The sequence below is a fragment of the Alligator mississippiensis genome, chromosome 2, assembly GCF_030867095.1.
Source record: "Alligator mississippiensis isolate rAllMis1 chromosome 2, rAllMis1, whole genome shotgun sequence".
NCBI lineage: Eukaryota > Metazoa > Chordata > Crocodylia > Alligatoridae > Alligator > Alligator mississippiensis.
The window spans coordinates 235,704,913-235,719,403 of NC_081825.1; the positions used below are offsets into that span (position 1 = coordinate 235,704,913).

The 14,491-nt window shown below is 41.0% G+C and overlaps 1 protein-coding gene across 12 annotated transcripts in view; it reads right to left on the bottom strand.

Annotated features, from left to right (window-relative positions):
• DPF3 (double PHD fingers 3) overlaps window positions 1-14,491 on the bottom strand; it is a 249,774-nt gene that overhangs the window by 20,164 nt on the left and 215,119 nt on the right. For 8 of the 12 annotated variants that reach the window (XR_009460162.1, XR_009460157.1, XR_009460160.1 and 5 more), the window contains 2 exons: window positions 1,670-1,782; window positions 380-461 (listed from right to left, as the gene is read on the bottom strand). Coding sequence is in view for 2 of the 12 variants with exons in the window: in XM_014595447.3 (XP_014450933.2) it covers window positions 380-461; window positions 1,670-1,782 (195 nt within the window). In the remaining 10 variants the exon portion in view is untranslated. Of the gene's footprint in view, window positions 1-378; window positions 462-1,494; window positions 1,583-1,669; window positions 2,554-14,491 lie in introns of those variants that run through there. The other 4 variants (XR_009460164.1, XR_009460167.1, XR_009460165.1 and 1 more) reach the window with 4 other exon arrangements.

Sequence of the window (14,491 nt, forward strand, 5' to 3'; positions counted from 1 at the left end):
CACAGGGTTACTGCACAGCAAGGCATCTAAATGTGCCTTACTGTGCAGTAACTACTCGGGTGTAAATTTACTAAGTCGGCATAAGTTGCCATAGTTACTGTGCAGTATGAGCACACACATGTAGATGCGTGGCTATACTGCTCAGTAATTTTCGGTGCACATGTTACTGCACAGTAACAGTGTATGTGTAGATACACCCTCTGTCTCAGACCTTCCAAAAGGGATTTTCTCTTCCTTCAGGCTGGGATCTTTGCTGCAATGATGAATGACTAGTTCCCATGTCTTTGACCCACCTCAACTGAGGCCAGATTTTAGAATTCCCCCCTCTTTCCCATGGACCTTTCTATGGCTCTCAATGTAGACTGCTAAGTCATGGTACCTTCTGGGGGCTCAAAGACAGGTGGGTTTAAACAGTACATATGATAGCCACGGTCACAGTCATCACAGAAGAGCAGCTGGTCCTGATGCAGGATTGGTGAAGAGAAGGATAAGGCGGGGGAAAAAAGAAAACATTATAGATTAGTCTATTGTTGAGGTGGAAACATAAGTATTTTGTAATCAGCAGTGCATACTTTTGAACACATAGTTGGAACAAAAATAATATAGGGAACATAAATCTATTCACAGAACATCACATTTCTGATTCCATAATTGATCACCAGGGGCACTTACACACATGCAGGGAGGCTGCTCCGACATGCTGTAAATCCAGTCGGTCAGAGCAGACTCAATTAATCTGGAACCCAGAAATTAACGCATTCCAGCAGCCTCCAGCATCACGTGTATCAGCGTCCCCATGCTGAAAAATGGTGGCGGGGCATTTTGAACTAAAGCTGATCAAAAGAGTTTTAGTTCAAAGCGCCCCGCCACCATTTTTTCAGTGCAGGGACACTGATACACGTGATGCTCGGGTGCTTTTAATTAGTGCAGCTCACTAATTAAAGCATCCCCCTCCCCGCCTCCCAGAGCACGTCTATAAATGCCCATTGTTCTTAATTGGCCTTAGTGTCCCTTCCTAGTCTTATCTGTGTTGTACAAGGCAACTTGGAGTTGCCAACTGGAAAATCTCTCTCTGAACTAGACAAATCCACTACTATAAGACTCCGGACTCTGCAGTAAGAATAAATAAATGGAAATACTCTGAATCTTACTCCACACAATCTGAGACACATAGTGGTGCTATTCCCTAGTGTTACCTACTCTGGATCTTACCATCTTCTCACAACACTTCTTTCCTCAAGACTGAAAAGAACAAATTTGGAAAGACCATCTGTTTAGTGAATGAGGTCTGTTCAGTGGACCATGTGGACCACTTCTGGGTCATTACCAATTCCAGCCAAGAACACAGTATTGAAATAGATTGCCCTATTATGGATTTTTATAACATGATCTTCTGGCCACAGTCCAGTTTCTGCTGAAATGGTTTCCAAATTGCAGTTACCAACATCTTAAGTGGTCCTTTAAAGCACCCAGGATGATCTTACACAGAAGTACCTAGAAGCTGTTCTTTCCAGATCAGGGCTGAGGGAAATTGGAGAAGCAGTAGCAGAGTGACCCACTGCTGCTACCAATACTTAATATTCTGTAGCAAAACAGAAAACACCCTTTAGGTCAGTACTTGCAGTAGTTTCACCAGTACTAATTTTCATAAAAAGATAAATAAACTCACATCATTCTCAGAGGTCCCACAAAGGCTGCAGGATTTACACTCAATGCATTGCCACTGATAGGTTTTGACAGCCTCAGTCATGTTTGTGGTGAACTGCAGGCAGGTTGGGTGTCCTGGGGGAAATTAAAAATGACTGTAATGATTCAGGTTTACTTTTATTAGCATTAACTGTTATTAAATTTGGGGACAAAACACACATGGACATGGACTGATCACAACATGGGCTGCAACTAACAGATACCAAAGAGGAAAGCAGGCATTAACCCTTTCGCTGCCGGGCACAAGAAAAATAAGATTCAACCCCACCCGTTTTCCCATCGGCAAAGCAGTTTTTTTCAGAGCTCTTAAAAATGTTCTTTGAAAGAAAATGAGAGAAAGGAAGAAATCAGAAACATTCCCAATTTCAGAGAGAACCCATCTATCTCAATAGAAATTGGACTAGGTTTCAATTGGCAGTTTAATTCAACCTGATTAAAGGACCTGGTTTGAAAGGAGATTTTATTCCCATTTCAAAGCTTCCCTTCCTAGTGACCAAAGATCTACAAATAGAGGAGCAATTCGAAAACTTAGCTGGAGAAAGAGGAGCAGAACATAGAGAAGGGGAAAGAAGCAGTATTGTGTTTTTAAGAGCTCTGTGCTACTAAAATTGGTTGGCACAGAAGAAACCAAATTGCACCACTAACCTTCCAGGATCAAAAGAAAAGAACCCCAACAACTCCCAAAACAAACTAAACAAAAGGAATAAAGAAGGGAAAGCTAGCAGAACAGTCACATCTAATTGGGAAGGACAAATCGCCAGAGTTTACAACCCCGCCCCTACATGCGTGTCGACTCCAGCTTTGCAAAACAGCAGTACCACAGTAGCAGGGTCAGCAAAGGGCTTTCTGGAGGGGAAAAATACAAACAAACAAACAAACAAACCAAAGGTAGGATCAGTGTTCCTTCTGCAAAACAAAATGAGAAAAAACACCACTGAAATCAAGTACTGTACCCCCGAATCACCCTTCAAGACAGTTTAAGCCACCTGGAGTTACACAATGTCCTTCTTCTCAGGTAACAAACATTTTCCATCTCTGGCATGCACTAGTATTAATAATCTGCATAGTGCATGGGGAAAGGTGGACTATAAACATACATGTATATGTATATGGATACACATTCACATCTATTGAATTCTAGTTCTAGACACTTGCAAGAATACAAAAAGTGTTCCTTTTTGTATGTCTATTATTATTGGACAGCTATAACGAGGGAGGAAAAAATTCTTTTAATTTTACTGGTGTGGAAATATTTTTAAGAGGATCAAAGTAGAAAAGTGAAAGATACTTGGCTAGTAAGAAAAAATAAGGCTGGAAATGGCTACAATTGGCATGTGTATAGGAGTGTTCCTTTCATTACCAAATCCCTCAGTGGTGTGTGTCTCTGTTATACTTTCCTATCACTGCCATGTAATATTTGGAATTTTTTGTATTTTCTAGTCTGCTAAGTAAATGGTTTCTGAGAATTGATGGGTACTTAAGTAATACTGTTACAGAATATAAACAAATGTCATCAATTGCTGTGAGAAAGATTTGGGTTTTCTGGTTATTCCAATGTGGTATTGGCATGAGAACTATGGACATCTAGTAGCAAAACAGATATTCATAATTTAACAAAGAAATAGAAAGTAAAGAAGAGGAAATACAAAAGGAAGGAGGGATCAGCATTAGAATCGGTTAATCCTATACTTTTGATCATTCAGAAAAGTGATGGGTCCAGACAAAAACCCTGCTAAGACAACCTCCAGTTTTTGGAGCATTTGAATTGTCAACACAGAGCTACATTCAAAGGACACCAATCTGTGTAATGGAGCAAACCCAAGAATCCTAAAGTCTGAGAATCCAGAAACAGACTTCCTGACATGCGCCCATCTTTAGTTCAGAGCGACTCAGATTTCATAGACATTAGGGCTGGAAGGGACCTCGGAAGATCATCGAGTCCAGCCCCCTGCCCAAAGGGCAGGAACTCAGCTGGGGTCATAGGATCCCAGCAAGATAAGCATCCAGTTTGCTCTTGAAGGTGTTCAATGTGGGCACTTGAACCACCTCCGGTGGCAGGCTGTTCCAGACCTTGGGGGCTCGGACAGTAAAGAAATTCTTCCTTATGTCCAGCCTGAAACGGTCTTGTAGTAGTTTATGACCATTCAACCTAGTCGTCATCCCTTGGGGCGCTCTGGTGAACAAATGTTCCCCCAGATACTGGTGGTCACCCCTGATAAACTTATAGGTGGCCATCAGATCACCCTTGAGCCTGCGCTTTTCCAGGCTAAAGAGCCCCAGGGCTCTCAGCCTGTCATCGTAGGGTCTGCTTCCCTGACCTCTGATCATGCGCGTGGCTCTTCTCTGGACTCTCTCAAGCTTTTCCACATCCTTTTTGAATTGTGGAGCCCAAAACTGGATGCAGTACTCCAGCTGCGACCTCACTAAGGCCGAGTACAAGGGGAGAATGATGTCACGGGATTTGCTTGAGAAGCATCTATGGATGCAAGCCAGCATTTTGGTCGCTTTACTAGATGATTCTTGCTGTTACAGGACCCTTAGAAATTGACATGACACTAGATTGTTTCCTCCAGTGTTGACTCCCAGCCAAAACACAGCTTCATTTTAATGTCAGGACACTGAAGAAACACTCTACAGTATGCAGAAGAGAAAATTACTTAGGAACAGAAAATAATGGACTTCCAACAAAAAAAAAGCTGCAGAGTGCTGAAATCAAAGAAGGCCGTTCAAACAAAGGAACACCGTTCTCTAATGATACAAGTTCTAAATTCTGCCACACATGAAATCAGCACCTGGAATTAAGTAAACTAAACCTAAATTAGTATGTCTGTATGCATACATACGCTATCTATTATTCTTGACAATACCTTCCCCTCACTCGGCTCCATAATACAGGGACCACCTTCAATTGTCCTACTTATCCAGGCTGTTTCCAAATCTTATCACTGCATTTTCCATCACATTTTTAGAATCTAATCTCTTCTCATGTCCAGACACAAAAAATATTCATCCAGGACACTGCATAATTAGGGGTGGCCGAGTAGGGTGCCAACTTAGGAGGGGCGCCAGAATTGCCCCCCACTCTAGCAACACAAGTAGCCCCAGAGCCTTGGTCTTGCAGCAGCCATTCAGGGCACGGACACCATGCTGCTGTTGTAAGAGCAACAGCTGGTACAGGCAGACCACGCTGCAGTGGTGTTTTTGAGCCCCCTGGCATAGGTAAGACTCCTGCGCTACTCCCCGGCTCTCAGACAACATGCCTGTCCAGTGCTCTCCCAACCCCACACCCTCAGTTTGTCCATAGCACCAACCCTGCTAGTTATTCCTTTGATACAGGACCTCATCATTTCATGTCTTGACCACTATAGTATGTTCCCTCTCAGCTTCTCTGGCACCACATCAGTTTCTATTCAAAATAAAGCACAGCTGCTAACACTATTGTTTCCCTTGCATCCCCCTATCTTTGGAATCGCTCCAATAAATTCCTCTCTGACACCACATGAAGTTCAGGTTTCCCATCCTATACCTGAAGGTCCTTCAATGCCTACCCCTGCTATCTTTATCTAGCATGTCCATTCTGTCCTTTGCTTTACCAGGGAGACATCAGCCCCACTCTGTGAAGGCTAAAATGAGGGATATAGGAAATAATAATAATAGTGCTTACAGAACATTTATTTTTAATAAAATCTTCCAGCACTGATCATGACACACTTTTTTACAGGAAGAATAAGAATTATTTTAAAAGAGTATTGTTCCCCCCCCGCAAGGCTTCCATACCCTGCTCCAGAACATTATTATCATCGAACAGGTTTACAGATAGCCAGATTGCTTGCAAGTCCTGAGGACTGGCTCTCTGTGTTCGATTAGAGTTTGTCTCCTTCTAAATTGAGAGATTATCCCACAGGCACCTCTCCTTCCAGCCTCCAAAGTCAGGATCGCTGGCATATTTAGAAACCTCCTTTGTAGTTAGCACGACCCCTTCCAGACTGGCACTGACTGTTCTGAGAGCCAGATCAGGCCCTCTAGCACTGGGAGGATGTGTCAGAATGCAGTTCACAGTATGAAAATCAAATGCATTTTCTTGCCTATGGTCTCCTGGTTCACTTCTGACCTAACCTCCCCACTGTCCCTCTGCCCTGCCCAAAGCTCTGTGTTCTTTGTGACATGCTGAAAGCTTCACAGCATAAAAGAGAGATCTTGCAGCTTGGCTCCTGCACAACAAGCAGCCCCTGGCACTCCCCCTTCTCAGGGGCTTCCAAGCCTGGTGGAAGACAGGCTGATAGGACACATGTCTGGATCTAGTAAGGACATATTTTGATTGGCTCAGATTTGTAACAGAAAAGGTCTGTTGACAGTTACAGATATTTCTGAAAAGGCCTGTATAAAGTGCAGCAGCTGAAATGACATGTGGGATGGTGCTGTGTGTGACAGGGAGCTGTAAAATGTTTTACTGCATATTTTCAGCGTGTATGCGATTGTGAACTAGGCATACATTTATTTCTATAGTCCTGTGATAAACTGTATTTAGGGTAATCAACACATGCAGTAAAGGGTCCATTAATAATTCTGATGATGCCGGAGTTATAGCAGACTCCAGATCACCCTCCCATTTTTTGTATCCTCCTCTGCAGGCCTAACAGAAAGGAAAGAGCAGTAGAAATTTATTGCGTTGCTGAAGTTAATAGATAGAACTCTAAAATACACCCGGCTCCGGTGAAGCAGAAAGTGACATGTTTACGTTGCCAGTTTTCTAACTGACAGTAACTGGGTTCTAACTACAACTTTCACTAGGGAACAACTGCTGTAAACAACATATATAGTCAAACCTGCACTAAGCAACCACTCCAAAGAATAGATGGCTTCAAAGGAAAATCTTGAATGCTCCCCATCTTTATGGAAATTCAGATCTAGATCTGAAATCAGACCCATATCTCTGGTACCCGCATTTCAGGTGCCATTGTATTCAGTTTCGCATCACATCCATGAGGCAGTTGGGGAGGAATAGAGGAGGGGGTATGATCACTTAAGAGGGATATCATTAAGTATGCACCCAATGGTGGCACAGGGTATTTGAAAGGAAGATTTTAGCACAGATACCTTTAAAACTATTTTAAATCTCTCCAGGCTTCACTGATTGTGTGACTCTAAAGACCAAGAATGACATCAAGGCCAATAGTGATCAGCTGCATCCAGGCATTCTGTGACCAGTAAAAACCTTACAATGGCTCATTACTGCTTCTGCAATAATGAATTCTGCAGTGCAAGATTAATTGTGACCACGTGCTCTGTCACAACCACTACAGACTATTTAAATTAACAACCCAGTCAATAATCTTTTCCAAATGAAAGCAAATATGAGTTTGAGACACAAATAAGCACCAGAGCTTTCTTTACAAAAAAAAAAAATTAAATAACTTACAAGAAGCAAAAGGGATTTTTCACCCAGTAAGAGTGCATCTGTCAGACAGAATTACCGTATTTTTTCAGTTCTCTCCTCTCTATTGTCTATATGGTGGTGGGTTGGTTTTTTTTTAATCAATAGCATAATGAAAACCCCTGGGGCTCCTGGTTACCTTACATAAGAATCTATCCCGTAAACTATTCAGGTTGTTAAACAACCAGAGATATATTTTTCAGCTATAATGTCCAATGCAATGTCACAGCCACCCCATCCATGTAATGGAAGTTTTACATGCAAATGATTGCAAAACCAAGACCTATCACCTTGCTAAGACTGAATAAGCATTGGTATAAGAGCTATTCTCATGACTCAGAATTAGAAGAATTTCTCAAAAAATAAAGAAGTAATGTGTGATTCCATCAGTCAGTGCAATTTATTACATTTAATGTATAAATTCAGTCTTCATTTATCTTCCTAAAAATGGAGCCCTCAACTCTTCCAGATACATAGTACTGCAAGGTCTAAGCATTTTAAATATGAGCCAGATCACCCCAAATGAGACTGGTTTAAAATACACAAGATTTTATTTTTTTAAATGTAGGTCCTATTCTATTTGTCTTCTATTGTTTGAGCCTTTGGGGGCACACTTTTCAAGCTTTTCACAGCCAACAATAGGGTTAGAAAGTTGGATTTTTAAATTAAAACAATGATTCTCTTGTAATCAGGGGACTCCGGGAACTGGGACTTTATTAAAAAATCACCATATATCTAAAGACTCAGAAATGCTAGTTATATATTTCTGGGGTGTCCACAGCATTTTGCACTTTCAAAGTTCTTCAAATACTTAAGCCCTTTTCATGCAAATAAATGGGCCTGGTGACTTAAATGGGACTATTTATCAACATATGTATTTGTAGGATGAAGATCTAAATCACTGATCACTATAATTTCTCTGAGTTCCAGGGAAGTCTTATAATCCCCCATTTTACACATAGGGAAGCTAGTGCACAGAGACATTAAGGGATGTGGCCATGCCCATGGGGAAGAATCAGTGTCAGAGAAGTGATTAGTATGCAAGAGGTTCATCCCCAGTCCTCAGGACAGACGACATCTGAATTTAGACTTTTAAACAAGCTAAGCGTGTTACATGTGTCACTACTAAGTATTGTTTAATCCAGTCAATATTTTAAGGGGGGAAAAAAGAGAAAAGCAGCAACATTAAAAATCTAATGACTACTTGCCAATGACGTTACAGTGAGAAAACATGACCTTTTGTTGGAACACACAACAGCAGATTCACTATGCAAATACATACATCAATGACCCCTACAGAAAGATGGCAGGCATTCTTCAAGGAGACAATATCAGTGATGCAGATGTTGCTAACCAAATACAGCTTTGCTACAGAAATGAGTCCTAAATAGTTATTGTTCTTTGCTAGCAGATAGGACAACCTGAATTGGTCAGAGACTAGATTTCCTCTAGTCTAAGGTTAGGTACAGACATTCAAAAAGCCCAAGGCAGAATCAATCTAAGTTATGTGGTTTCTGTAAGCAGCATAGTTTGGATCAGTAACAAACAGAGCAAACATTTACTCTTTGGTGTGTGGGATGGGAGCAAATCTTAGACCAGGTTCCACCATGTTTAAACCAGCCTATGTGTGCTGAACTTCTGTTACAGGTATAGATCAGTTTCCAATCATTTATACCAGTAAAAGCACAATGTCTGTACCTGGCCTGATATGCTTCAATTTGCCAGTAACTGTGGTAGAATTAACTCCTTTAATAATCAATGGAACTCTGAAAGCGTTATGCAATAGCAGAGCATATTGTTTCTATTATTTACTTTTCTGACCTCATATTATCTCCTCAATCAGTATGGACAGAGTTCTAAACAAGCAAGAGAGGGAGTGAGAGCAAGAGTGAAAGAGCAAGAGTGAGAGAGAGAGAGATTTTGATGCACTGGCACTTAGGAGGTCCAGATAGCTTCATTCAAGAGACAATAGCTTGCTCCCAAGCACTGCCAGTTCCAGTTTAGAAATGCATGTAGATCAGAGACCAAGTACTGGTCACAAGTAGAATGAGACCTGTTTTAAGTTTTTGTTCAAAGGATTAACAAAACTCTTATTCCATATGCAAAGTCAATGGGAATTGCATATGTGCAACTGAAGGCAGAACTGGCCTGTGGCCGACAATCAAAATTATACTGGAAATTTTGGGGAAGCTTTAAAGTGGTTGGTTATTGGAAAAGCTCCCTAGTGTGGGCTTTACTATGGTAGCTCATACAGTTTCAAAGTGCTGTGTAGAGTTTCAGTCATGCAAATCCCAGTGCTCATGACAGGAGTGAGTCCTACCAAAATACCTCCTTTTCTTGGAAAATCCTGAGCCTTCAGAAAACAGTCAGCCAAATCTTCTCTCTCGAACTCTGACTGTTCTACACAACATGTTTTCTTCTAAAATGTTTCTAAGCATGGGAGAGACATTTACAGAGAAAATTAGGAATTCACTGACTAAGTTGAATTCTGCCCTTACAATCAGGTACTCTCATAGCAAAGAATTAACTGAGAGTGAAATGGGACTCAAAGAATGTGTGCAAGTATAATATTGATGCATGTAACTATGGATGCATGTAAGTGTAGACACACACAGGACAGAAAATAATTCATGGTGGCATGGTGTGTAATAGAAGATTTATTTGTGAGAGTTTGAGATGACCTACATAACATAACACTGGCAAAGTCATAACCAAGTTATTTTCTCCCTTCCAAAGGTGTGCCAGTAAAACTCCTTTATATCACCTCTTACTACTTTGTTTTCTGCATATGCCATTTATTCTACAGGAATTCTACTTTAGAAATATTTCAGGGTGTTTTAAAATGTTTTTAGTGGTATGTTCTTTCTCTCTCTCCAACTGTAAAGCTAGATTTCTTTTGTATACAAAGAATACCTGTACATGCCTTGGCAGGAAGAGAGGGAAAATGTAATCAATGGATTTTAAAGGTCTTTAAAATTATCCAAATTTACATTAATACATAAATAACACATCATAGTGTCAGAATCCTTTATCTTGAGCTAGCTCTAGGGGTATAACCTGGTGCTGTATGTCTCTCTGGACACCTGAGAATCTTTCCTTTCCAAAGCCATAAAGCTGCCATGTCCAATCATGTGAAATCATCAGAAACAAACCAGACAGATCACTGGCACAGAACTGGATATTATACTGCCTGCTGCCCTGTGTCTTGAGCCAAAGTAAAATGGAGGAGGGAGTCCATGTTTGATAGGGAAATGAAGGACCATTATTTGTTTGGGTTGATTAAAGCTTCAAGGTATAAATCTTGGGGAGTGATAGACAGCCTCTGCCCTAAATTATTCCAAGTTGATCTAATGTACAACTGCCGGTGGAAATCACCCAGACAGCTGGTATGGCAAGAGATTTCCGGAGCACATTGCATTCTGGCTACCTCCCCCCACACTTTGGCATATCACTGTCCTGGGAGTTGTGAAGACAACGTCCCACCACCCACAGATTTCCCTAGTCTACGCAAATCCTCATCCAGCCACTAAGACCTGTTTAAGACCATGCAAGGTCTTCCTAGTATGGCTGGGGATCTGGCCCACAGCTTCATTGTGCTCATAGATTTGGAATACTACAAATCATCATGGGGAGACCATTTGTTAGGCAGCATGCAAGTGAGGGGCAAGGTACAACTGAGGGGCAAGGTGTCACCTGGTTCTGCATTTCAAATTATTATTACCACCACTTACATACTGTAAAAGAGAGATAGTGACCCCAACTCTCCCTCAATTTACACCAGTTTTACATCAGTGCAACTCTGCTGGCAGATTGGCACAGCAAACAAAGTGTAGCTCTACACATGTGCCTGATTCGCCACTGTTTTATGGTAGGCATAAAACGACACAAAACAGTGAAGAATCAGGCCCAACTCATACCTGGCAGTTTCCCACTGCACAAGAGCATGCTCTGCTCATTGATTAATGCCTCCAGCTGTGCTTGAGAAAAGAGAGCTTGATTCACTACTGCGCTGACTTCAATATAGTTAAACTGTTATAAAGCTGAAGTAACATGTTGGCAAAATAGGCCCCGAGGCTTTGCAGCTGGGAGGTTTATGGATAGAACCTGCCCTTATATACATGGAATCTATTGTCTGCCCCCAATTCCTTATCCTGAGAAGTGTTCCGCTTCCGTCTTTCCCAAACTGACTCTTATTAGACATTGCTGACTGCTCCACAAAATGGCTATTTCTTCTCTAAGGAAAAGTACTGTGGAGGCACTCAAATAAGCTTGCATTGAAGCATCAGCTCATTAATGTACTGGATAAGTCGTGCCAGCACTGTACAATTCCTGGGGGTGAATTAGGTCAGAGTGACCTCTAAAAAAAATCCACCAGCCTGCATCACTGGGTGCATAGCATTATGGGTAATGATCTGTTAATTGCCAAAAGGCTGTTCTGCTGTTTACCAATACCAACAGGAAGGAAACCTGCCTTAAGGCATTGCACAGCTTCTGTACGCCAGGGGTTTCAGTAGCAAGAACATACATGCTAATAACTAAAATAAAACAACTTCTAAAGCATGAACTGCCCAGGGAAACTGGCAGAGCACGCCACTCCCAGCGTGAGGATCCTAGGTTGCTACATCCAGCCTATATACATCCTGGGCATCTGCCGTGTCCATCATTCTTAGTACTGCATTCCTTTCAGTACAAGGTGCTTTTGTCAAGCAAAACAAGGAAGAGGTACACACAGGAAGGTTGGGAGACAGAAGTAGGATGCTGATCCAGACAGGCTCAATTACCATGAACTAGAAAGCCAGCACCCATCTTGCCTGGAGGACCTTTTAATTTTCCTCCAACAAACTGCAGTGATAAAAACAAAATCCTCAGCTCAGCCCTTGTCACTATGCGCTGCAGTCTCCCCAGCCAGGCCAGCTCACACACCACGGAGCTTTCAATCAACTGGCAAGTTCACCAGCCCTTTCAAAATGAGCAGCCAAGCAAAAATACTTGGTCATAAACACTCGAAATAAGAATGGGAGGGGGGGATACATTTTTTTAAAAGCTTGGTTAAACCAGCGTTGCGTGGTGCATTAAATGGACCTCCCCCACAGCCTATCTGTAGCATTGCTATCAGAGGGGAGCCAATGATTTCCAGGAGTAATTGTAACAAAAGGAGTGATAGCAAGGGGAAGGCTTTTGGGAGGCTATGGTCTCGGTAGCTGTTTATCAGGACCTTGAACAACAACCCCATTTTAAAAATATTATTTCCATCCCTTTTTTAATATGAGCAAAAATCCAGCCATCTGCTAGAACCAACAACCCTAACTACTGCCCTAATACCTGTTACTGCTTTAACATTCCTGCTGTTAAACTACTGTGCTAATACAAACAGACAGCAGCATGTCTGCAGGGACTTCTAGTGCTGTCCAGCATACAGATATGCTCAAGGTTATACTTGAAAAGAACAGCTCTCTATTCATGCACCGGACCCTGTCAATGCCATCTGTTAGAGGGGAGTAGAAAGGGGTCCCAAGCACACTGCCTTCTCACCAGCATTTCTCTGCAATTTGTAACTAAAACTTATGATCTCCTGGAACCACAAGTGTCACCCAAATTTTCAAACCCTGAAATGACTTATACTCCAAGTTGATAATTCCACAGATGTTTTTGGTTAGAATGTTATAACAACTTTATTACTATAAAGAGGCCATTTAAAATTCTTTTCAATTGCAAGGGTTGTTTGTGGGCTTTTTTTTTTTTCCTTCTCTCAAAGTTTTTTTGGCCTTCAGAGAATATTCCCCCGACTCTTACAAAGAAGCCTTGCAGTACTGCAAATAGAGCATTACTCCAGAATACAATCTTCACATGAACTCGGTGTTGTAAAAGGTGCAAAATATCAACCCTGAAGTCCTCTAACCACAAACTCGGCCTTAACACTGGCAGTGCAAACTTCCTCACATCAACCTGCCAATATGCCTGTATGTGCTTGAGGAACCATTAGGTGTGGGTCAGTAGATTTCCCTGGGCCAGGCAGGCTTTGGTTTCTCTTCTCAGATTCCCAATAGGGTCACTATTTTATGATGTATACACCTCCCCCTCTAGTAAAAGTTGGACTAAGTCCACCAAACAGGAACTTGAACACAAGGTCCTTCCATCATGAGGGTATGAGATTTCAGCAGTGCAGAGACAGAGGCCTGATTTTACTTACGGGCCATGCAACAATCATCAGACAAGAAGGACTTTCAGACAGAAATGAGAAGGTTGTTTTAAATGGTGAATGGAGGTGAAGTACTAGCAGTCTTCTCATCCAAACAAATGATCTTGTTAGAATGTATTAAGAACACCTTATCATTAATTTGCGGCCAGAATGATTCCAGAAAATTCAAATCAAGTGGCAAACTCTAGAAAAATAATTTAAAGTTCATCATTTAATATTAAATAAACTTAAGAAATAACTAGACAGAAGGCATTGTGCCATTGTATATACAGTAACCTCACTGCTGTTACATGAGGTAACTATGCATTGTACAGACAGATAAATTCACAAGATGGGTAAATGGTTCATAATCTACACAAACATACACTGTAAATGCAACAGCTCTGGCTTTCCCATGCAAGCCTGTTGAACTGCTTATAATTTACACTATTGCTAATATAGCAGTGTATACTCCCACATAACTAATACTGCATCACTCAGCCAAATACTAACAAAAACAATTCTGAATAAGTTATTTCATTCACTCATTTAAAGGGACTCCTTCAGCTACTAAGTAAGTACTATGTTTAAAACATGCTCTCCATTGTTTGTAATACAATCTTAGAAGTTGAAAAATAAATTTGCACACTCTTCTAATTTTTCCTTTTACCATTTGGTAAACATACTGCCTGTTTTCTTTTGCTGCCAAAAAATTAGTTAATATGGGCACCTTACCTTTTTTTTTTACTTCAAAATATCATCAGTATCTCATGAGAGGTGCTTAGTTAATAAACTTCAAGCTGTGAACCATCAGTTGGTGTTCATTAGAGTTGGGCAAGCTTTTTCAAATACTTTATTTGCCAAGACATCCAGTTTCAAAATAACAAGAACCATTCATGAATTCCAGTCAAATGTACCACATAGTTTTAGTCGAATGATGTAGAATTTTTTTTCAACAGGAAGGCAAAATACTTTTTAAATGCAATTAAAACAAAACATTTTGCCGTTTTTCATGTCAAAAGTGATTTTTGTTTGGTAAGTTACCGTGATTTAATCTTTTAAAAAATTCATATGAATCCAGGAAGAAAATTTGTTTCACTGGTCCACACATGCTTTTACGTGCACCTAAACTTAATGCACATTAGCCTAATGCACATTAAGGTGATTTAGGC